Genomic DNA, 25,446 nt, shown 5'->3' on the forward strand with positions numbered 1-25,446 from the left:
GCACAATCTGAACTCCACTTTTGCTGGATGAAGAGACTCCCATGCTGTGCTCTACTCCTCTCTCATGTTCTCAGTACAAAGTCTAAATGGAGGCTAAAGCTTTGGAATGTTGACTATCCATTCATGTGATTTGACTGTCCAAAAACATGGATGACAACATCACAGTAAGTAGCCAATAGCCATATTATTTGAGTGCTATATGAAAGATTCTGAATACCTTCCCTCTCGGGGCAGCTGTGTACAAACTGCATACTATCGAGAAAGTTGCCTGAAACTGCCAATACATTTCACTCAGGCCACTGGACAGCCATCAGAGATTAAGCTCAGCCCTCTGTTGACACAGTCCTGATTTAAAACAGGGATCTACTGGAGAAAGACCTCATGTTCCAAAATTAGTCACATGAGAAAACCAATGGATTCAATAAATTCAATAAATATATTTAAAATCTTTGCTTAAGAGTGATCAGTACAGGGTAGAAAATGTTTGATCCTGAAGTACGATGGTTTATCTTGAAAAATTTGATTCAACATTTGCCTATCCCAATTTTTTAATAGAATTCCACTCCCCCGCCAAATCCTCATGGCAAAATACTGATGAATAGATCTTGAGTTTAACCTGGTAAACTTTCATGACATTTGCCAGGCTTCAAAGAGGACTGAAGAAAACAAAAGTCTGAAAAATAATGTGGACTGACCAGAAATTAGATGAGGGTGAGGAATACATCAATTTTTTTTAAACTTCTTAGTCAGTCTTCTATATCTGCATTTTATTCTGCAGGGAATTTATAATGCTGATTTTGGGCCCAGTTGTGAAGTAAATGAGAATTCTGCCCACAGGATTGGACCATTTTGACATCTCAAATGTTTCTAAGGCAATTGACTGTTACATGACTAAGTTATTTGATACTTCTCTCTAGTTACATGGCCCCCACTACTGCAGTACTTCACTCAATACACCCTTGTGAGGTAGGAAAGTGCAATTATCCTCCTTTTACAGGGGAAAAAAAACTGACACACAGATTAAGTGAACTTGACCAAAGTCACACAGCCTGTGTCGAAGCCAGAAAATGAACTCAGATCTTCTGAGTCCCAGTCCAGGATCCTAAATACAATACCAACCTATGATATGACAGAGGTTTATGACTTTATTGCAGAATCAAAAATCAAGAGGTCAAGTTCATACAGTAGTTTCTTTGAACAGCAGGGGAAAAGCTGAAAACTACCAGTCAAATAAATAGATTTTTGTTCAAAAGTTCTTTTCACCATCTTCCTGTTTGCCCAGGTGCAAAAGTCCCTACATTTTCTAAATGAAAAATGTCTTTTCTCTTACAAAGGCTAGTAGTTTGGCTTATCAGCATTTTTATCCTGTAATTAAGTTTTGTTGTTGGAGAAAAAACAGAACTTCTCTATTCCTGCTTTTTTCTTGAGGGGGAAATTTTGTTTTTTGCTTCAAAATTACTCACAAGATAACAGAGAGTAAAAGAGCTGGCTTGGCTTCAGATGTGAGGAAAATTTCATGACATTTACACTAGAAACAATAAGAAACATAATACAGTAAAAGCTTTGTTATTCGGCATGTTGTGGGGATGGGAGGGGCCATTAAAATTCCAGTTAACTAAGAGTTATACTTACCAGTGGAGGGAGGGAGTTTGGGTGCAGGAGGGGGGCTCAGGACTGGGGGTTGGGGTGCAGGAGGAGGTGCAGGGCACAGGCTCTGGGAGGGAGTTTGGGTGCGGGAGGGTCTCGGGGCAGGGTGTTGGGACACAGGAGGGGTTTCAGGGTGCCGGATCTGGGTGGTGCTCACATTGGGTGACTCTCTGGAAGAGGCAACATGTCTCTGCTGCTCCTAGGTGGAGGCACAGCCAGGCGGTTCTGCACGCTGCCTCCGCCAACAGGTGCCACCCTTGCAGCTCCCATTGGCTATGGTTCCAGGCCAGTGGGAGCTGCGGAGCCAGGGGGTGGGGGCAGAGCTCGGAGCCCCCTTGGCCATTCCTCGGTCTAGGAGCAGCAGGGACATGTTGCCACTTTTGGGGAGCCACACGGAGCCAGATAGGGAGCCTGCCAGCCCCACACCAACTGGACTTTTAATGGATATCAGAAATGCTGGTTTCTAGAGCTTTCTGGTTGGTAAACTGCTGGATAACACAGCTTTTACTGTATGATTCAGAACAACTAACATGGATGTGAGAGAAGGGAGGGATGCTTACCTATTTTGAGGCCCAGTTCCAATTTCCCCCTTAAATCAACTGCAAAATTTGCATTGACCCCACATAATTACATCTTTGGAGTTCTCTGAAGAGGTTAATTCACCAAAGGAGATTCAAAGTTAGGGCTGGCTCTCCAGCTGATGCTGTAGTGTGACTGAAAAAAAAGTTAAATAAAAACACAACACAATTAGAATTGTGTCTGTGATCACAGGTTTGGGCTAGATAAGCTTTGTTTTAAAAAGCTCTGTATTGTGGCAGTATATGGGACAATTTGAACAAATTTAGTAACAATTTCAAATTAAGAATACATGTAATAATTAACTCTTTCTTTTGACTTGGGCCAAGATTAACAATATTCTACCTATGAAAACAAAGTAAGAAATTGCCCCACCTCTTACAGGGTACTAACTTTGTATGTAAGAATACAGGTGATCAGATAGCCCTCTAGTGGAACATAGTAAAACACAGCTGAGTTAAAACAAGTTAAAAATGGAAACAAGGTTGTATCAGGTTTGTACCTCTTTTCTTTCTTTTAACCATTGTCTGCTGTCCTGAGACTTTTCTGAATCCTGCTGAGTTCTTAGACTCAATAGGCAGTAAGCTCCATAGGTTAACTATATGTGGTGTAAAATTGATTTAAATTTGTTGCTTTAATACTTTTCAATATTTCATTGAATGTTCCCTTATTCTTGTATTGTGTAAGTAAGGGTATATAGGAATGCCTGCTTTTCCTTCTCTTTACCATTCATTATTTTATATTTCTCTATAATATTTCCTCTCCGACCAAACAGTTCCCATTATATGAATCTTTTCCACACCTCCGATTTTCATCATCCTTCTTTCCATCCCTATTTCTGTTACATATTTTTTCAGCTGGGGTGGCCAGATCTGAACTCAGTACTTAGGGTGAGGTTATACCAGTGATTTATATAATGGTGTTGCAATGTTTTTCAGTATTATTTTCCATCCAAACCTTCATACATCCTAGCATTTTCTTCCACTTTTGCTGCTCATATATATACGTACCCGTGCATGTGCATGTATATCTATACAATATGATTCTAGGATTGTCACTCCATGTGTCGCTCTGAAACCTGAGAATGTCTTTTGAGTCAGTATGAAGTGATGGGAGCAGCTACAAGCATGGTTGGGAGCTCTTTTTGTTTAGAATATCATGAGGTTCTGTCATCACTGGGACTCATGATCTGTTACCATCCACTTTTTAAGTTTTTAACCATTTTTGACTTTTTTTCAGACGACTTTATGACAGCCTGGGTCAGCTACTAGCGTAAAAGGAAAAACAATGAAGCATCCCCCTTTAAAAAAAATCCTATGCTATTTTACTGTATAATTTTCTGTATTACTTCAATCCTGAGTACACATTACTAAATTTGCTCTGCAAGATTTCCCATAGTATGGCACTTTCAATGTGGCTTCACATGTGCACAAGGGTGCAGTTAGATGGATCACACTGCAGAATCCAAACCTGTATTTACAGATGTGTTGATAAATGAAGGGGAGTGGGGTGCAGTAGCTCCCTTCTGTGGGCACCCAGCAAGCCAGTTAGCTATAAAATCCCTCTTAGTAGCTGTTCTCCACTTGCTTTACCTGTCAAGAGTTAAAAAGTCCACAGGTAAAAGGAAAGGAGTGGGCACCTGACCAAAAGAGCCAATGGGAAGGCTGGAACTTTTTAAAATTGGGAAAAATTTCCCTTTGTCTGTTCTGTTGTTGTTCTCAAGAGAGAGGGGACAGAGCAAAGACAAGGCTGGGACTATGCTGTAAAAAGCTTTTTGTCAGGTATGGAAATTATCAGATCATACCTAAAACCTACTCATAAATCAGAAAATGTCTAGAAAGACACGATTAGGTTTATTTCTGATTGGCTTGTGGATTCCTCTGTGCTAACCCCAAATGCTTTTTTCAGAGTAGCAGCCATGTTAGTCTGTATTCGCAAAAAGAAAAGGAGTACTTGGTGGCACCTTAGAGACTAACCAATTTATTTGAGCATAAGCATCCGATGAAGTGAGCTGTAGCTCACGAAAGCTTATGCTCAAATAAATTGGTTAGTCTCTAAAGTGAAACAAGTACGCCTTTTCTTTTTGCAAATGCTTTTTGTTTTGCGTGTAACCTTTAAGCTGGACCTCAAGAAGGTTATATTTGATGTTTAATTTTTGTAATTGGGTTATTTAAATCTAGCAAAGGCCCAAGTTCCAGATGTATTTTCATTCTTTTTGTTTTTAATACAATTTACCTTTTTTAAGAACAGGATTGGATTTTTGGTGTCCAACCTCAAGATTTGTGCATATGTTGTTTAATTAGCTGGGGGAAACAGCTAATTTCCTTTGTTTTCTCTCCCAGTTCTTCCCCGGGGGTGAAAAGGCTTGAGGGTACCACACAGGAAAGAAATCCCAAGTATGCCTTCCTGGATTCCAAGGGGTTTTGCATTTGGTTGGTGGCAGCATCTACCCATCCAAGGTCAGAGAGAAGCTGTAACTTTGGGAGTTTAATACAAGCCTGGAGTGGCCAGTATTAATTTTTAGGATCCTGCTGGGCACCCCACCTTCTGCACTCGGAAGTGCCAGAGTGGGGAATCAGCCTTGACAGATGTCTTCATAGGTAAAGGCTTGGGCTTTGACATTGTTTGCATTTGACCTTACTACCATAAAATATGAGGACACACACTAAAAATATTGACCCAATGCCAGGAAGAGACTGCAAGGGGGAAAGATGCAATAGCTGGTCACTCAAAGGAGTATGAAACGAATTAAAAAACCCTAAAGGTTAAAATAAATAGAACATCAGATAAGCATTGAGTTTACTATTTTTAACCATTCATGCTCTTCCATATAACATGAACAGTCTTAGCTATAATTCAGCCATTAAGTCAAAATGGGACCTTCATCTGTGATAAGGTTTGATGCGGCAGATATGATACTTAATGAAAAACAAGCTCTTTGTTGATTGCTAAAAGGACAACGACAGAAATGTCTTTATGTCCTAATCTTTCTTCAGATGGTGTAAAGAAATTATGTGTTTTAGAGGGTAAGTGCTCAGCGTATTTCTTAGAAAGTAGAAATTTTAGTATTGCCAACCCCAAGCATCCAAACATCATGAGTGAGATTGAAAAAAATTGATCAAAAGCATACATATTTGGGGGGTTTATTTGCCTTCTATTTGTTGAGCCTTTAAGTCTACAGTCAGGTCACACTTTCAAGTTTCCTTCCACAACCACAAGGACTAGAAACTAATTGTTTTTTAAAAGAAAGCTGAAATTCTCATGTAATCACTTGACTCTAGAGGCGGGTAAAGAAGAACAGAAAATATCATGAGACTCGCAATAAAATCATGGTTGGAAACAATGTACGGCTAAACATTGCAAATGCGAGTTCTGTATCTCCCATGTTAGCATGGTTATAAATCCAGACATAACACAAGATACACAAAAACTGATGTTTGACTTGGATGCTATGCAGGAATGTAACGTTTTTGTAAGAAAGGACCAGATTTTAAAAGGTATTTAAGCATCTAAGAATGCAAATAGGAACCTAGTGGGATTGTCATTGGGTCCAGGCCCCTGACTCCTATTGAAGTTGATGGGCGTTAGGTGCCCCAAGTGCTTTGGAAATCTCACTAGGTGCCTCTTCACCTCTCTAGTGAGAGAGGGCCCCTGTAGAAGTAACCCTTCTACCAGATGAAGCCAGCAGCAACAAGGGCTGGGTTCAGTATCTAGGGGTTCCTTTTCAATAATACAACACAAAACCGGCTCAAACCCCCCACCCAGTGACCTGGGACAATTACACACTACCCCCTGGATGCCTCTAAGAGGCAATACTTCCCCTTTCACAAGCACAGAATCTGACTGTAGCAGAAACTTTTACTAAAAGGAGGGAATTAACAGCATAAATTTGGGAAAACACTGCAACTAGGACCCATAAACACAAACCATGAACAAAAGAACCAACCCCAAGTAAGCTGGGCAGTGTCCTTTTCTCCTCAAGGTCTTAAGTCCAGCAACCCAGAAGCCCCTTTAATATGACCCCCCTTCTCAGTACCCCACTCACAGCTGTCCTTGGCCAGTACAGCACCAAAGTTCAGAGGTTCAGCCATAGACTTCACCTCCCACCCTGTGTGGAAAACTGCACTGCTCAAGCACTCGCTTGTCACCACACGGCCAATTGCCACACCTCTGCAGGGCTCTGCTAGCTGCTGGTCACTCCTCTCCACTAGTTGCCTGTTCACCATGATGTCTTCAAGGTCCTTCCCCACAATTAACACAGCTCTCAGTGATTTCACCTGTGAGTGGGGGACCCTCACTACTGGGGCACACTGGTCAGTCTCTTACAATAGAGAAACTATCCCAAAATAAGTCTAATACTTAGACCTAGGTATCAACGCTTTCAGCTCTGCACCATATAACAAGACTCTCAATTGAATCTAAAGTAGCTCTATTATACCATAGAGATATGACAGGTTAAATTATGTCTACAACCCTTCAACACAACCCTCTTTTAACTCAATGGGCTTGGGAACCCATGTCCCGTGCCCAGCGAGTGCTATTCAGTTGAGGAAAAAGAAAAGGAGTACTTGTGGCACCTTAGAGACTAACCAATTTATTTGAGCATAAGCTTTCGTGAGCTACAGCTCACTTTATCGGATGCATACTGTGGAAAGTACAGAAGATCTTTTTATACACACAAACCATGAAAAAATGGGTGTTTACCACTACAAAAGGTTTTCTCTCCCCCCACCCCACTCTCCTGCTGGTCATAGCTTATCTAAAGTGATCACTCTCCTTACAATATGTATGATAATCAAGTTGGGCCATTTCCAGTGGTGGGGGGAAGAGAAAACCTTTTGTAGTGGTAAACACCCATTTTTTCATGGTTTGTGTGTATAAAAAGATCTTCTGTAATTTCCACTGAATGCATCCGATGAAGTGAGCTGTAGCTCACGAAAGCTTATGCTCAAATAAATTGGTTAGTCTCTAAGGTGCCACAAGTCCTCCTGTTCTTTTTGCGAATACAGACTAACAGGGCTGTTACTCTGAAACCATTTAGTTGAGGGTGAGTCCCACCTTTGGGGTGTGCCAGGTACAGTTCTGTTGCCCTCAGTTCACACAACAAGGATAACTACCCTTTATTACTCCTGCCCCAATAACAAGGAGACTGGGGAGCCAAGGCCAGCCACAAGGGATCATTTGGACAAGCAGTCCCATCACGCTGAGCAGGTAGGCAGCATGGGTGTGCCCACGCAAAGGAGACCAGCGTCTGAAGTCTTTGTCCACAGCGCCCCACTAGCTGTCAGGGGAGAGCTCCTCCAGTCTCTGCTTACCGAGACCTGGCCCCCGGGGCAGCGATGGGCCCCACCTGAGCCGACCAATAGAGGACGCATGGAAGCAAGAGTCAGGCTCCGGGGCCATAACCCGGAACAGGAAGTGGAGGCGTCTCGCGTCCTCTGACCCCAACGAGGTACGGAAGGGAAAAAGGAGAAGCGGCTGAGGTGAGAGTAGGGCTGCTGGGCTGGGAAGCGGCCGGTAGGCCGCCGATACAGCGGTGCGAGAGAGGGACCAGGACCGCCACTGCGGGGAGCGCCTGGGCGGCAGCCGCCGGGGCCGGGGAAGCCGCGGCCGTCGCGCGCACGCTGGGCTGGGCGGGGCTTCACCGCTGTTTACAAAACAACTCCTGGCGCGCCGTCCCGCGTGTGCAGGTGCGCGCGCGCGTTCCCGCCCCCGCCCCCAGCTCGCGCGGGCCGAAAAGTAACGGTGCCGGCGTGTGCCCCGGCTTCCCCCTACCTGCGTGTGGTCAGGGAATGGGGGCCGGGCGCGGGGTTGGCCATTGTCATGCTGGCGTGGGACGGGGGTCCCTGTCTAAACCCCGCCCCGACATCCTCTTGGGGCCGCCCCACGCGTGGCAGGGCAGCTTCTGAGGGGGCTGCGATTTGGGACGCGAAGCAGAGGGGGAATGAAAAGGGGGCAGGGAGGGAAAGGGCGTTACTCCCCAGCGGCTTACTCCCCGGCGTGGGGCTGGTCCCCCGCATGTGCCTGTGGGCACCGCCCCCAGCGGCGAATATCCGTGGTGAGGTACCCAGGAGCCTCATGGGAGCGTGGAAGAGACTTGTGGGGCCTGAGGTTGGGATTGGCAGTGGCCAGTTCCGTGGCACGGGAGGCCGTTGCCCTGTGAGGAATTTCTGTTACCTGGGTTGCAGCACCTCACTTGCCTGCCCTCAAGCGTCGCCGTCCTTATGCTCCTGTGCCGAGCGAGCGGGCATTTAGTTACCAAACTCGCAAGTGCAGTGCTGGACTGAGAGTCCCCACTCCTGGGTTCTGTTTTGCCTCTGCAGCACGCATCGCTGTATGACCTTGGACAAGCCATCTGCGTGTGAGTTTCCTGCTCCTAAACAATGTTTCCTTCTTTCAGAAGTGTGTTGTGAGGTTTAACCTTGGTTAAACAGAGCAGGATACTCCAATGAAGTTGCTATACAAATGCTTGCCTGCTCTCCGCACCCAGTTCAGTCTACCACCACCAAAACCTTAGATTTTTCTGTTCCCTTCCGTGGAAGGGGTAGGCTATCCCTTTTATGGGTTTTTCTTCCCTGTGGTTCCCCAGTGCCGAAGTTAAAATTAACCCTCTCTTTCCTACACCAACATCTCTATGTGCATTAAGGCTTTAATTATCTAGCTGCCCCTGAAACACACAAACAGAAATATTTCTGGGAAAGTCATTTTGTATTTAGTTTGTAGGATATTTCTCTTACAAGTTGCTGGTTCTGAAGTACCACTAGCACAGACCATTGCCCAGGTTTCTTTGAAAGTAATTTATATGTACCATAAGAGCCAATCAGCTCTCACGGCTGATAGCCAGATTATATTGCAGTTATCACAATTGGTGCACAAAAATATAATTATTTATTCTAGTACCTAAAATCGAGGTAAGTGCTTTACTGAACAAATAAAAGACAGATCCCTGCCTCCAAGAGTTTGCATTCTGTATGTTAGACATGAAGCAATAAGTCAGGGCAATGAACAAAAGGGAGTGATGGGTGTAAAGTGAGACGAGTTATATGATTAAGATCTCTGGTCCCTCACTTTAGGTTGGTGTACATTTTGGTGGTTCTTTTATTACTTGTTTTAAACTTGCTGGTAGAACAACATGGTAGAAATAAATTTAGGGATTTTAATGAGAAGAGAATGATAGCTTAGGGAGTTGGGAGGTTATTTCATGCATAGGAGATGTCCTGGAATTGGGAGGGGGATGGAAGCAAAGGGGGGAAGAGGCACCCTTGGGAAAATGAGAGGAGAAAAGATCAGAGATTTAGACTGGAACTGAATGATATAGGGCCATAAATTAACAATAATAGTGAACAGTAAGATGGGTAGCTAGTAAAGGGATCCAAAATATGATGTGTGACCAAGACGTGGTGTGAGAAAGATAGACTTTAGTGGTAGTAGATTTCTGCCAAAATTGTTAAGCACAACTGGATTTCCTCTCTTGGAAACCACCTGACTGTAAAAAAAAATATTGCTTAATCTGTAAACTCTGGCACAGGTACTGTCCCCACTTGTTAAAGCAACTCCCATCTTTTCATGTACTGTGTATATATACCTGCTACGGTATTTTCCACTCCATGCATCTGTTGAAGTGGGTTTTAGCCCACGAAGGCTTATGCCCAAACAAATTTGTTAGTCTCTAAAGTGCCACAAGGACTCCTCGTTGTTTTTGTCTTTATTTTGTTTTTACAGCTCCTAGCACAAAGGGGTCTGGTCCATGATTAGGGCTCCTAGGAACTACAGTAATACAAATAATAATGGTAGTAGTGGTAATACTGTTGGAAGGTGATGGGTCCCTTTTAAGAGAGAGTTTTCCTCCATTTCTCCTTGGTTTCCTAGACTGGAGGATCAAGAGAGGTAGTTCTCAGGTGTCCTAGCTGGAACACCAGATTTCAGTTTTCATAGAAACCATAAAAATGGAAGGGACCTTCAGAGTCATACTACTCTGGCTCTTTTGGGTAATGTTGTTTGCTAATTTGGTTCCTGAACCACTGAGGTCTGAGTATCACTGACCTACACCATCCTTGATAGTGGTTGTCAAACTAGTTCTTGAAAAACTCCAATGATGGGGTTTCCAGAACCTCCTTTGGACGCCTGTCCCAGTGCTTAACTGTTCTTATAGTTGGAAACTTTTTTCTAATGTTTAACTTAAATCTCCCTTGTTGATTACTTCTTGTCCTACCTTTGGTGGACCTGGAGAACAATTGATCACTGTCTTTTTTTTTTATAACAGATCTTCACATAAAGTTTAAGACTTATCAGGTCTTTCCTCAGCCTTCTTGTCTCAAGACTAAAGATGCCCAGATTTTTTAACCTTTCTTTGTAGGTCAGGTTTTCTAAACCATTTTAAATTTTTGTTGCTCTGCTCTGGACTCTCCAGTTTGTCCACCAGTTATTAAAGTTTGGTGCCCAAAACTGGATGCAGTACTCCAGTGGAGGGCTCACTGGCGCTAAGTATATCGGGACAGTTGCTGTCTGGGCCTTACATAGGATCCTTCTGTTAATACACCCCAGAATATTAGCCTTTTTGCAACTGCATCACATTGTTGACTCATATTCAGTTTGTGATCCACTATAACCCCCAGATCCTTTCCAGCAGTACTACTGCCTACCCAAATATTTTCCATTTTGTAGTTTTGCATTTGATTTTTTCTTTGTCCATTGCACTTGTTTTTATTGAATTTCATCTTGTTTATTTCAAACAACTTCTATTCTAATCCTGTCCTTCAAAGTGCTTACAATCCCTCCCAGTTTGATGTCATCATCAGGTTTTATAAGCATACTCTCTGTTCCATTATCTAAGTCATTAATGAGAATATTAAATAGTACAAGTTCCAGGACAGAACCCTGCAGGACCCCACTAGATAAGTCTTCCCAACTTGACAGCGAACCATTTGGTAACTACTAGTTTTGCACTTTGAAGTAATTTCTTCCAGGTTATCTTTTCCTAGTTTGCTTATAAGACTATCTGAAGCTTTACAAAAATCAAGATATATCACACTACATTTTCCCCTATTCAGTATGCCAAAAGAAGGAAATTAGATTGGTTTGACAAGATTTTGACAATTCCATGGTGGCTATTACTTATAACTCTATTATCTTCAAGGCACTTCCAAATTGATTGTTTAATCATTTGTTCCAGTATCTTTTGAGGTATCAAAGTTCGTCTGACTGGTCTATAACTCCTCAGGTCCTCTTTGTTCCCCTTTTTAAAGATAAGGTCATATGTTTGCCCTTCTCTAACTCCGTGGGACCTCACCTGTACTCCATGTATTCTGAAAGATAATTGGTAACGGTTCCAAGATTGCTTCAGCTAGTTCTTTCAGTATCCTAGGATGAATTTTGTGAGGTCCTGCCAACTTGAATGCATCTAACTTATCTATGTAAATGGTCTACAACCTTTTATTGCCCTATTTTGGCTTGTGTTCCTTCTCCCTTGTTAATATTAATTGTGTTAAAAATCTGGTCACAATTTGCCATTTTAGTGAAGATTGAAGCAAAATAGACATTCTGACACCGCAGCCTTCTTGGTGTTATCTGTTGATAGCTCTCTTTCCCTCTGAGTGGAGGACCTACACTTTCCTTCATGTTTTTTTGCTCCTAAAGTGGTTATAGAACCTGTTCTTATTGCCTTTTATGCCCCTTTGCTTTTTGATTTTGTCCCTCCATGTTTGTGCTATTTTGCTGTACTTGTCCTTAGCAGTTTGTCCGTGTTTCCTCTTTCTGTAAGATTCCTTTTTGATTTTCAAGTCATTAAAGAGTTCCCGATGGAGCCATATTGGCCTCATTATTCTTCATATCTTTCCTTTGCAATGAGGTAGTTTGCTGTTGCACCTTTAATGTTGTCTCTTCGAGAAATTGCCAGCTCTCCTGAACTCCTTTTCCCCTTATATTTTCTTCCTATGGGACCTTTGTTACCAGTTCTCTGAGTTTCTTAAAATCTGTTTTATTGAAGTCCATTGTCATTCTGCTGCTCTCACTCTTTCCTTTTCTTAGAAATATGAACTCTATCATTTCATTATCACTTCCACCCAAATTGTTTTCAACCTTCAGATTCGCAACCAATTCCTCCCTGTTAGTCAGAATCAGGTCAAAAATCTCTGTCCCCAAGTCATTTTCTCTACCTTCTGAAACACAAAGTTGTCCCCAACACATTATAAGAACTTACTGGACATTTTGTGTTTTGATATATTACTTTTCCAACACATGTCTGGGGAGTTGAAGTCCCCCATTACTACCAGGTCTTGCATTTTGGATATTTCTGTTATGTGTTCTAGAAGTGCATTATCCATTTTCTCCTCTTGATTTGATGGTCTATCGTAGACCCCCTACCATGACATCACCCCTGTTTTTTCCACCTTTTTATTTTCACCCTTCAATGGGAGACTTCAATGTGGTCTGCTTCTCACCACCTTCTGCACCTCAGAACAAGTGTATATATTCTTGATGTATACAACACCACCTCCCTCAGTCATTTTGATCATCATCTCCCCTTTGCCCCTTTTTGTTTCTAACTTATCTGTTGCCTGGGAAGGCTGAAAGGGGTCTCCAGAGTTTCTTTGATGTCTATGACATTTTTATGTGCTATCGAAATGAAAATGCTGATTTTTTTTTTTTAATTGCCTTATGGTCATCTTTCGTTTGGTCTCCTGTCAGTTCTCATTAGCTCCACTTGTTCAGGACTCCTTACAGTTCTTCATGCTCAGTGACTGCTGTGTGCCATTTAATTCAATAAAACTAAACAAGAAATATCTATCTCTAACTGCAAGAGACAGCTACAGTAGCCCTATGGGTTATAAATCTGCCATATCAACCATTCTCAGTTGATGCTAGTCATTACTATGTTTGCAACATAATACAGATTTTTTACAATGTTGAAATATTATTTTAAAGGAAGATTATACACATGTAATTTATTTTTAAGCAGTAATTGGTATTATTGTATTATTGTTACATTGAGCTATTTCAAGTTTAGAGATTCCTTAACTGAACAAGAGTTGTTCTTACAAAGCCTATGGATGAAAGAACCCATTATAAAAATATGGATCAAGTGGAGAAATACCTTTTGACTTAGCTAAATTAGAAATTAAATGAGACTGCATTACCAAACGCACGAGGATTTGTGCTCCTTTCCCCATCTCTAGATTTTGGTAGGGGCCACGCAAGGCATCTAAGCACAAGCTTTCCCTTGCTCTACTGAAGCTGAGACCCGAGCATACTTTCAGCCTTTAGGATGGTGGTAAGCAATCAGGATTTAAATGTTTTAATTTGCCTACCAATATCCTGAAACATTCTTCTTGTCTTAGGGATATATTTGTCTCTCATGCTTCAACTATATACAGCAGAATCTTGGCAAACAATCTTCTCTGAAACTGATATTTCTCTGACAGCTATTTGTGGTGCTTGAGGCCTTACAAATTTACACCCTACCCTTTGTGAGTGAGAACATCTGGTCCATGATACTCCCTTGGAGTGTGAAAAGTGAGAGATAAGAGCCACACTGGACTTACCTCACTCTGGTGTTAAAATGTTTAAATTAATAACACTTATAAAGTGCTTTGAACATATGAAGTGCAGTGAGAGGGTCAGTTAATTTACTAATTTAGCTGGTTTACACAATATGAGCAGAAGAAGTGATTCTTCAAAGCATGTTGGTGGCTTTATCCATAACAATCATCTCAAGGCATAATTTGCTTTATGTTTAGGAATTACATTTCATTTACTGATAGACATGTAAATGCATGAACATTAACATCCTAATAATATACGTTGAATAAGGACTGTGAGAAGAGGAGTGAGATCATCATACGGGAAAGCGCAGGGAATGCTAAGGAATATATAAAAAGCTGTCAGCGTTTAGTAAGGAAGCTCTGTCAAAATTAATTTCTTAAACAAAAATGTTTAAAAAGAGCTTTGTCTATCTTGTGGACCAAGTTGCTGGCAGATCTATTCTATGTAGACTGAAACCTTTTCTCCTTTAGAATATAGAACAAACACATCAGTAACGAGCTAAAAAGACCCTTAATTTCATTATTACCAGATTGCCAGTGGAGATGAGAGTGGATGAGTGTTATGTGCAGAAAATGGCCTCCTGTCTGAGATTGAGTGTTCAACAGCCTTGAAATCAGCTTTTGGTGGGGGCCAAAGGTTGGCAACACCAAGGTTAGTACCTGAAAGTTTATTTTAAGTTTCAATTGCAGCATTGTAAGCCTAATGTGGGAAACTGTGGAGCTCTTTTGTATTCCCTGACACAAAAACATGAAGTTGGGTATTTTTGCAGTGTCATGTTTCTGTCTAGATCAGTTTGTGGATTGGGCATCAGGAGATAATGCTGAGCAATAAAGGTAGCTTTTCAAGCCTGGATGATTATCATATTTGTTCCATTTCATTCATGGCTTCTACTGTATAGGTTTTTGGTCTGTGTTTTAAGTGTAGCTGAAGCCATTAAGCCATTAAATGAATTTGGCAGGAACATTGCATTGACCTACTAAGTAGTTTAAGTTCTGGATACATAAGGATAATGTTTATCTATTATGGGAGGAGACATTTCCTGATCTAATGTACAAAACCAAAGTGCAAATGTTCCTCTCCATAGAAATCTTTTGTAAAAGGAGATAGATGTATATGATTTAAAGCTGCACAGTTTGTGGCTGTGACAGGGTGTCCTGGAGACTTCACAGTCCTACCGCACCCTGTCCCAGAAAAGTAGCAGTGAAGGTGGGTCCTCCAGGCCTGCCTAGAGTGGCTGCAGGGAAGCAGCCAATCAGAATGGAGGAGGCTCATCTAAAAGGAGCTGCAAGGTGTGAGCAGCTCAGTTGCTGGCTGGGACCAAAAGGATGAGGCAGACTTGGAAGGCTGTGAAACTCTCCAGGTGAGGAGGCCTGAGAGAGACCCTACTCAAGCAGGGAACAGGCAGAGAACTTCAGCCCTGAGGAAATGGTAAAGTAGAAGCTGCTACGTGGGAAGTGGCCCAGGGAATAACAGCAGCAACTATTACAGGAAGTACCATGTGGCTGCTATTTATAGGGACCCTGGATCAGGATCCAGAGTAGTGTGTGGGCACAGATTCCCTCCACTGGTAGAGTGGCCAAAGTCCCAAGAAGGGGACAAGTTTAATTTAAAAGCCCAAGTAAAGGGCAGGACTTAGAGTCTCCAGGGAAGATGCCCTGAGGGCACTACTCTATAACAGGGCAGGGACAGGCTTCAAGCTAGCCCAGAAGGGGCTGAGAACTGAGCCCAGAGACAGGGCTGGAGACATTACCAAGGGCACAGGGACAGGCCCTATTGGACCTTTTACCCCAAAAGGAGTGTTTGTTCATGGATTTGACTGTGTGACTTAGTCCTCCAGCTGAAGACCTGCCTGACAAGGGCAACAGCCAACCGGGGGCACCTCGAAAAAAGAGAGTGCAGGTTCTTGCTCACCCACGGGGAGGCGCACACAAGAGGTGAGTGTGCACTGTCACAATGACCAAAGCACTAGATTTTGGGTTTGGTTTTTTTTGGTTTGGTTTGGTTTTTTTTGCTTCCCTGGCAGATAATTTTCTTTTGAATAAACTGGCCTGCTGCATGCAAAGCCTGCATCTGCAGCTCTCTAGGTTTGGGTTGATTAAGAAGTCTTCATACAATGACTGGGCCTTTGGATAGTGGATCGTATGTGGCATTTGTAGAATAATCTAATGAAACAGGAATTTGTTTTGATCATGAAGATTCAGTTGAGATTAAATTATAATCCTTATCTGAAACAGTACTGTGTTTTCACAGTGATGTCATTTTCTTGGGGCTCAGCCATGCTGACATTGAGAATGGGGTAAAAGCCAAGACTATGCTTTTCATATTTGTTTTCAATGGTTTTTGTCTTTGGTTTATAGATGTTTGACAGGAGCAAGCCAACTGATGAAGCTTCTGCTTTTTCAGCACAAGGTAAGCAAAATAATTATTAAAACAAAAATATTGACCTTCAAAACACAAAAAAAGCATCTATTTTAACTGTAAAAATGTCAGTTCCCCTTGTTGTTTCAGTTGGGTTAGTAGTTTGTCAATTCTATTCTAATTCTGTTCTAAATTCATAGAATCCTAGATGTCAAGGATAGAAGAAAGACCTTTTAAATTCTTTTTAGGTGCAAGGAATTGTTTTATAGTGAACTGTTCAACACCTGCTGCGTTTTACTCCAGAGGTGACTGCATTATGGTGACAGGTGAAGTGATTTCAGCATACAGGGCCTAACCTTAGTCCCGATTAAGTCAATAGAAAAATTCCCAATGATGTCAACTGTAAAAAGATAAGGCTTATAGTTTATGCAGCTCTTTGGGGCTGACTGATTCTGTATAAATGCAAGTTTTCCTAAATTTAATCAATTCTACTTTTGTTGTCCTATAAAACACATTATTTTTGACGCTGACAACTTAGTGCAATGGTAACAATGAGCAGTTTTGATTTCTTCTGCCTGGTTTTCTATCTTTTTGCTTTTTTCTTTTTCTTTTTAAATAGGTATAGAAAGACGAGGTATTGAAGGATCCCTACAACAGGAGAGCAATAGCAGGTGAGTTAGATTATATAATTAGCATCAGACTTTATTGCTTACAGTAAATGAACTAGGGAGAATCTAGCTTTTGACATTAAATTTGACCCCGTACAACTGATGATGCAATATTTTCAACTGTAGGGTTAATGGTCTCTTTATCCTATGTATAGGTATCATTAAACATGTACATTGCAGTTATGCCCTTTGAGCCCTCATTAATAGCAGCAGTGAGATTGAAGGTCAGCAAATTTCATTTTTGGCTTCAGAATTCCAGAGAACCTGAAAAAAACCCAGCAGCCAAGTAGCCCAAAGTCGTGTTTCAAGATTAGCAGGTTTAAATGTGACTTCAATTCCTGTTATCCTCTCTTTTTATTAAAAAATAATCATGTAGACTGGCCAGGGTTTCTGATGACATTTATCTGTGGCTACATTAAAAAGATTTTTGATTTTTTTTAAAGTACTTCCTAATAAGAATTTTATATAGAAATTTTGATATTGCTGGGATGGAATTGTTTCATTTCTGAAGTTAAAAAAATCTATCTCTTTTGCTGCTACTTTTGTCTCCCTTGCTCTTTTTTTTCCCCCCTCATCCCTAGCTTTTGCAATCTTTTTCTGCTCTCAGTCCCTCTCCTTCTCTCTATTCTGAACCTTTTCAGTTTAATTCTGAAGTCCAGCTGCATCTCTTCCGTCTCCATTTTCAGCTCAGACCTCCCATCTGTCTCCTCTGTTCAAAATTGTTGCGTCATTGCTGACTCTGTGCTTTCTGTTCCCGTATCTCTCAGGTCTGTAGATCTCTCTGTCACCTTCTTCTGCAGGGCTACCTGTGCATATCATTACCTCGATTTCAGTGCTTAAAAAATTCTTATCCAGGCTTTCATTTTCTTTTGCTTGAATTATTGTTTCCTTCTCTGTGGCCTCCCCAAATCCCAGCTGCTTTTCTCTAGTATGTGGTCATGGTAAATGTAGGTACTAGTGACATAGGGAAAGGATGGAGAGAGCTCTTGTAGGCCAAATTTAAGCTGCTAGGTAAGAGGGTAAAGTCCAGGACCTCTTTGATAGCATGCTCTGAAATGCTTCCAGTTCCACGCACAGGGCCAGAAAGACAGACAGGACTTTAGGGTCTCAATGTGTGGATGAGATGATGATGTATGGAGGCAGGTTTTAGGTTTATTAGGAACTGGGGAACCTTTTGGTAAAGGAGGAGCCTGTGCAGGCAGTATGAGCTCCACCTAAACCAAAATGGAACCAGGTTGCTGGAGTATAAATTTTAAAAGGTTGTAGAGGTTTTATTAAACTCAGGACTGGAGGGAAGCTGACATGTGCAGAGGAGCATGCGATTCAAGCAGAGAAATCCCTAATGGATGAGTTTATTAAAGGAGAAACTCTGTGTACTAGTAAAGTACCAGGCAAATTGGTTAAAACTGTAGTAAAGAACAGAATTATCGGATACATAGATAAATATGATGCGTTGGTGAAGAGTCAACATGGCTTTTGTAAAGGGAAAGCATGCCTTTACAATCTATTAGAATTCTTTGAGGTTGTCAGCAAGCATGTGGGTATAGTGTACTTGGACTTTCAGAAAGCCTTTGAGAAGGTCCGTCACCAAAAGCTCTTAAGCAAACTAAGCAGCCGTGGGATAAGAGGGAGCATCCTCTAATGGATCAGTAACAGGTTAAAAGATAGGAGACAAAGGGTAGAAATAAATGGTCAGTCTTCACAATGGAGAGAGGTAAGTAGCAGTGTCCCCCAAGGATCTGTACTGGGACTTGTGCTGTTCAACATATTCATAAATTATCTGGAAAAAGAGGTGAAAAGTGAGGTGGGAAAATTTGCAGATGATACAGAATTACTCAAGATTGAAGTCAGCTTTGGACTTAACTAAGAGTTACAAAGGGATCACACAAAACTGGTGACTGTGTAACAAAAGGGCAGATAAAATTCAATGTTGATAAGTGAAAGTAATGCATATTGGAAAGCATAATCCCAATTATACATTATAAAATGATGTTTTCTAAATTACCTGTTACCATTTAAGAAAGAGATCTTGGAGTCATAATGGATAATTTTCTGTAAACATCTGCTCAATTTACAGAAGCAGTGAAAAAAGTTAACAGAATGTTAGGAGCCATTAGGAAAGTGATAGATAATAAGTCAGAAAATATGATATCACTTTATAAATTTATGGTAAGCCCACACCTTGAATACTGCGTGCAGTTCGGGTCACTCAGTCTTAGAAAAGATATATGAGAATTGGACAAGGTGTAGAGAAGGGCAACAAAAATTGTTAGGAGCATGGAACAGCTTCCATATTAAGGGAGATTAAAAAGAATGAGATTTTTCATCTTAGAAAAGAGACAGCTAAGTGGAGATATGATACTGGTCTATAAAATCATGAATGGTATGGAGAAACTGAATAGTAAAGTGTTATTTACCCCTTCATATAACACAAGAACTATGGGTCACCCAATGAAGTTAACATGTAGCAGGTTTAAAACAAAAGAAAATACTTCCTCACACAACTCTGTCAACTTGTGGAACTTGTTGGCAGGGGTTGTTGTGAAGGCCAAAAGTGTAACTGGATTAAAAAAAGAATTAGATAGCCATTGATGGACCTAACCTCCATGAACCTATTAGCCAAGATGGTCAGGGGTGCAACCCTATGCCCCAGGGTTCCATAAGAACTTCATCTGCCAGAAGTTGGGACTAGATTACAGGGGGATAGATCGCTCAAAATTGCCCTATACTATTTGTTTTCTTCGGCACTGGCCACTGTCTGAAGACAGCATACTAGGCTAGGTGGGCCATTGGTCTGACCTAGTATGGCCATTCTTACCTTATTTTCTTACACTCCTTAAACAACTCCATTGGCTTCCCATTCATTGTACAGTTCAGATCAAAATTGTCTTCCTTTTAATTAAAATCCTTCAAGGGCTCACTGCAGCCTATTTTATGGGACCATGTCTTTTTATTCCCCTCTGAACTGGCTGCCTCCATGTCTTGCTGCACATTTTTGCCACTGTCAGAACCCCTCCTCTGCAGCTGCTGGCTGCACCAGTGTTCTGATATTGTTTTTCTTCATCAATTCTCCATCTCATTTCAATCTCTTCTGAAAATGTATCTTTCCCCACTTCTGTTATCTCTTGATTTCTCTCTCTGCTATTATTTAACTCCCTAAGCCAAGGCTTCTCAAACTTTTTTATAGTGTGGACCACATATAATTCGAGATTTTGTCTGATGGACACTGTCCTTTCCTCTTCTTCATTCCTCCTTTTCATTCTTCCCTTCTTTCCACATTTTCTCCCCTTCTCTTCCTTGTCTTCTCTCTTGACCTCTTTCTTAAGTCTTTAGAAGGTGCTTGATGGCACTTTTGCAGATTAAAAGTGAACTGCAAATATTCACAAATTGCAGTGGCAATATGGGTATTCAACACAGTATTAATTTTAAATAGTTTCTTCATTTTTTCATGCTCCCACACAGCAACATCCTGTGCATTCGTTTGATTTTTTTCTCCTCAATAGTGTTCCTACTCTTCAGGAGAAGTATGGTTTTCACTTCCCACAGCATGGCAGTCATTTTGACATATAAATCTAAATCATATCAACTTTCTTGACATTTATACGATGGAAAATATTCAGGAGTTCATTTAATCTGCTTCATTAAAAACATCTTTTGTGACCTGAGAGCATTCAGCACTTACATTTCAAGTTACATTTCATAGTTATTTTTGGGTGATGATTTAATCTCTCATTATCTTTATTTCTTTAATTTTTATAATTATCTCTGGCCAATACCATCTATAAATAGTGGGGTTATGACTATAAACTTGTTGTAAACACATGTGGGTCCCTGCGTAATCTGTACGGTTATACAAGTTCTTCAAGGCAGAAAGAGTGCTTTGGTAATTTCTAAAAAGAAAAGGAGTACTTGTGGCACCTTAGAGACTAACAAATTTATTTGAGCATAAGCTTTCATGAGCTACAGCTCACTTCGTCGGATGCATTCAGTGGAAAATACCACACAGACTATGCTGACAGCTTGTGCCTCACGCTCTCAAAGAAACTGCGGAATCACCTGATCAAGATCCTCTACAGCAAACAGGGAAAGATTAAGAATGAGCTCTCAAAAATGGATACTCTCATAAAGAACCAACCTTCCACACAAACTTCCTCGTGGCTGGATTTTACTAAAACTAGACAAGCCATTTACAATGCACACTTTGCTTCTCTACAAAAGAAAAAGGACACTAAACTTTCTAAACTACTACATGCTACAAGGGGCCACAGCAATGGTTCCCTCACCCCACCTAGCAATATTGTTAACCTATCCAACTATACTCTCAGCCCAGCAGAAGCAGCTGTTCTATCTCGGGGCCTCTCCTTCTGCCCCTCCACCCCCACGAACATGATACAGTTCTGTGGTGACCTAGAATCCTATTTTCGACGTCTCCGTCTCAAGGAATATTTCCAAAATACCTCTGAACAACATACTAATCCACAGAGGTCTCCCTGCCAACACTACAGAAAGAGGGATTCTAGATGGACTCCTCCTGAAGGTCGAAACAGCAGACTGGACTTCTACATAGAGTGCTTCCGCCGACGTGCACGGGCTGAAATTGTGGAAAAGCAGCATCACTTGCCCCATAATCTCAGCCATGCGGAACGCAATGCCATCCACAGCCTCAGAAACAACTCTGACATCATAATCAAAAAGGCTGACAAAGGAGGTGCTGTTGTCATCATGAATAGGTCGGAATATGAACAAGAGGCTGCTCGGCAGCTCTCCAACACGAGTTTCTACAAGCCATTACCCTATGATCCCACTGAGAGTTACCAAAAGCAACTACAGCATTTGCTCAAGAAACTTCCTGAAAAAGCACAAGATCAAATCTGCACAGACACACCCCTGGAACCCCGACCTGGGATATTCTATCTACTACCCAAGATCCATAAACCTGGAAATCCTGGGCGCCCCATCATCTCAGGCATTGGCACCCTGACAGCAGGATTGTCTGGCTATGTAGACTCCCTCCTCAGGCCCTACGCTACCAGCACTCCCAGCTACCTTCGAGACACCACTGACTTCCTGAGGAAACTTCAATCCATCGGTGATCTTCCTGATAACACCATCCTGGCTACTATGGATGTAGAAGCCCTCTACACCAACATTCCACACAAAGATGGACTACAAGCCATCAAGAACACTATCCCCGATAATGTCACGGCTAACCTGGTGGCTGAACTTTGTGACTTTGTCCTTACCCATAACTATTTCACATTTGGGGACAATGTATACCTTCAGATCAGCGGCACTGCTATGGGTACCCGCATGGCTCCACAGTATGCCAACATTTTTATGGCTGATTTAGAACAACGCTTCCTCAGCTCTCATCCCCTAAAGCCCCTACTCTACTTGCGCTATATTGATGACATCTTCATCATCTGGACCCATGGAAAAGAAGCCCTTGAGGAATTCCACCATGATTTCAACAATTTCCATCCCACCACCAACCTCAGCCTGGTCCAGTCCACACAAGAGATCCACTTCCTGGACACTACAGTGCTAATAAACAATGGCCACATAAACACCACCCTATACCGGAAACCTACTGACCGCTATTCCTACCTGCATGCCTCCAGCTTTCACCCTGACCACACCACACGATCCATCGTCTACAGCCAAGCTCTGCGATACAACCGCATTTGCTCCAACCCCTCAGACAGAGACAAACACCTACAAGATCTCTGTCAAGCTTTCTTACAACTACAATACCCACCTGCAGAAGTAAAGAAACAGATTGATAGAGCCAGAAGAGTTCCCAGAAGTTACCTACTACAGGACAGGCCTAACAAAGAAAATAACAGAACGCCACTAGCGGTCACCTTCAGCCCCCAACTAAAACCCCTCCAACGCATTATTAAGGATCTACAACCTATCCTAAAGGATGACCCAACACTCTCACAAGTCTTGGGAGACAGGCCAGTCCTTGCCTACAGACAGCCCCGCAACCTGAAGCAAATACTCACCAACAACCACATACCACACAACAGAACCACTAACCCAGGAACTTATCCTTGCAACAAAGCCCGTTGCCAATTGTGCCCACATATCTATTCAGGGGACACCATCACAGGGCCTAATAACATCAGCCACACTATCAGAGGCTAGTTCACCTGCACATCCACCAATGTGATATATGCCATCATGTGCCAGCAATGCCCCTCTGCCATGTACATTGGTCAAACTGGACAGTCTCTACGTAAAAGAATAAATGGACACAAATCAGATGTCAAGAATTATAACATTCATAAACCAGTCGGAGAACACTTCAATCTCTCTGGTCACGCAATCACAGACATGAAGGTTGCTATCTTAAAACAAAAAAACTTCAAATCCAGACTCCAGCGAGAATCTGCTGAATTGGAATTCATTTGCAAATTGGATACTATTAATTTAGGCTTAAATAGAGACTGGGAGTGGCTAAGTCATTATGCAAGGTAGCCTGTTTCCTCTTGTTTTTTCCTACCCCCCCCCCCCCAGATGTTCTGGTTTAACTTGGATTTAAACTTGGAGAGTGGTCAGTTTAGATGAGCTATTACCAGCAGGAGAGTGAGTTTGTGTGTGTATGGGGGTGGGGGGGGATGTGAGAAAACCTGGATCTATGCAGGAAATAGCCCGACTTGATTATGTAAAGAGTTGTCACTTTGGATGGGCTAGCACCAGCAGGAGAGTGAATTTGTGGGGGGGGGTGGAGGGTGAGAAAACCTGGATTTGTGCTGGAAATGGCCCACCTGTTGATCACTTTAGATAAGCTATTACCAGCAGGACAGTGGGGTGGGAGGAGGTATTGTTTCATATTCTCTGTGTGTATATAAAGTCTGCTGCAGTTTCCACGGTATACATCTGATGAAGTGAGCTGTAGCTCACGAAAGCTCATGCTCAGATAAATTGGTTAGTCTCTAAGGTGCCACAAGTACTCCTTTTCTTTTTGCGAATACAGACTAACACGGCTGTTCCTCTGAAACCTATATACATAGAGAACATGAAACAATGGGTGTTACCATACAAACTGTAACGAGAGTGATCAGGTAAGGTGAGCTATTACCAGCAGGGGGGGTGGGGGGGAACCTTTTTAGTGATCATCAAGGTGGGCCATTTCCAGCACTTGACAAGAACATCTGAGGAACAGTGGCGGGGGGGGGGATAATAAACATGGGGAAATAGATTTACTTTGTGTAATGACATCCACTCCCAGTCTCTGTTCAAGCCTAAGTTAACTGTATCCAGTTTGCAAATTAATTCCAATTCAGCAGTCTCTTTTAGGAGTCTGTTTTTGACATTTTTTTTGTTGAAGAATTGCAACTTTTAGGTCTGTAATCGAGTGACCAGAGAGATTGAAGTGTTCTCCGACTGGTTTTTGAATGTTATAATTCTTGACGTCTGATTTGTGTCCATTTATTCTTTTATGTAGAGACTGTCCAGTTTGACAGTTTGTCCAGATCTTGTAGGTGTTTGGTGCTAATAGGCAATGGTCACAGACACCACCCTATACAAGAAACCGACTGACTGCTATTCCTACCTACATTACAGACCTAAAAGCTGCAATTCTTCAACAAAAAAACTTCAAAAACAGACTCCAACGAGAGACTGCTGAATTGGAATTACTTTGTAAACTGGATACGATTAACTTAGGCTTGAATAGAGATTGGGAGTGTATGGGTCAAAGTAAAACGATTTCCCCATGTTTATTTCCCCCCCCCCCCCCCCCCCGGTTCCTCAGACGTTCTTGTCAACTGCTGGAAATGGCCCACCTTGATTATCACTACAAAAGGTCCCGTCCCCCGCTCTCCTGCTGGTAATAGCTCATCTTAAGTGATCACTCTCGTTACAGTGTGTATGGTAACACCCATTGTTTCATGTTGTCTATGTATATAAATCTCCCCACTGTATTTTCCACTGAATGCATCCGATGAAGTGAGCTGTAGCTCACAAAAGCTCATGCTCAAATAAATTGGTTAGTCTCTAAGGTGCCACAAGTACTCCTTTTTCTTTTTGTGGATACAGACTAACACAGCTGCTACTCTGAAACTTGGTAATTTCTGTAGCCCCTGCATTCTTTTTGCAAAACTTCCCTGAAGTATTCTGAGGGAAGAATCTTTTATTTTTTAAATTGTATGCATAATATCATGAGTGCTTGAGAGTGTATGGTGAATTCTTGCTATACGTGACTGGCTTTCTTTTTAGGTTTGCATATGGTATTCAGGAAAAACTTTAACACTTCAGCAGCATGAGTGGATTTTAAGCTCAGCACCATAAATCCATCTAAACGATTATGCTAGAATATGAAAAAATACATTTTTGATAGTATAAGTCTTAATGTTTTATTAAACACCTGAAATATAATACATTTTATAAGTCTGATTTTTCTCACTGAAAACTACTAGTAATATCAGTAAACTTTTCTTCCGTCAGTGTAAGCATACGAGAGCCAGAGCAGGCTGGACCTGGGTTATCCAGTGTGCAAAATAGACAAGGCTATTGCAACTGCTGCCACGTGCACTACAGCAATCTTGAACAGGTAAGACATTTGCAGCAGAGTAGGAAATCCATAGATACTGAGGTCAGAAGGGACCATTATGATCATCTAGTCCGACCTTCTGCACAACGCAGGCCA

The 25,446-nt window shown here is 41.8% G+C and overlaps 2 protein-coding genes across 17 annotated transcripts in view; one reads left to right on the forward strand and one right to left on the reverse strand.

Moving 5' to 3' along the window:
- CMKLR2 (chemerin chemokine-like receptor 2) overlaps positions 1 to 8,488 on the reverse strand; it is a 47,142-nt gene extending 38,654 nt beyond the window's left edge. For 8 of the 11 annotated variants that reach the window (XR_012664451.1, XM_075118109.1, XM_075118108.1 and 5 more), the window contains exons 1-2: positions 8,401 to 8,488; positions 2,208 to 2,361 (exon numbers count right to left, since the gene is read on the reverse strand). The gene's annotated coding sequence lies outside the window, so the exon portion shown is untranslated. Of the gene's footprint in view, positions 1 to 2,207; positions 2,362 to 7,538; positions 7,754 to 7,998; positions 8,300 to 8,400 lie in introns of those variants that run through there. The other 3 variants (XM_075118104.1, XM_075118106.1, XM_048870468.2) reach the window with 3 other exon arrangements.
- Positions 7,633 to 25,446, forward strand: part of ZDBF2 (zinc finger DBF-type containing 2) — a 42,136-nt gene continuing 24,322 nt past the window's right edge. Inside the window, exons 1-6 of one of the 6 annotated variants that reach the window (XM_048870433.2) lie at positions 7,633 to 7,706; positions 14,294 to 14,415; positions 15,594 to 15,698; positions 16,122 to 16,173; positions 16,742 to 16,793; positions 25,245 to 25,350. In XM_048870433.2, coding sequence (XP_048726390.1) covers positions 16,122 to 16,173; positions 16,742 to 16,793; positions 25,245 to 25,350 — 210 coding nt within the window. In that variant the 5' untranslated portion in view covers positions 7,633 to 7,706; positions 14,294 to 14,415; positions 15,594 to 15,698. Of the gene's footprint in view, positions 7,707 to 7,846; positions 7,914 to 8,450; positions 8,585 to 14,293; positions 14,416 to 15,593; positions 15,699 to 16,121; positions 16,174 to 16,741; positions 16,794 to 25,244; positions 25,351 to 25,446 lie in introns of those variants that run through there. The other 5 variants (XM_048870434.2, XM_048870432.2, XM_048870430.2 and 2 more) reach the window with 5 other exon arrangements.

Source organism: Caretta caretta, chromosome 11 (assembly GCF_965140235.1).
Source record: "Caretta caretta isolate rCarCar2 chromosome 11, rCarCar1.hap1, whole genome shotgun sequence".
NCBI lineage: Eukaryota > Metazoa > Chordata > Testudines > Cheloniidae > Caretta > Caretta caretta.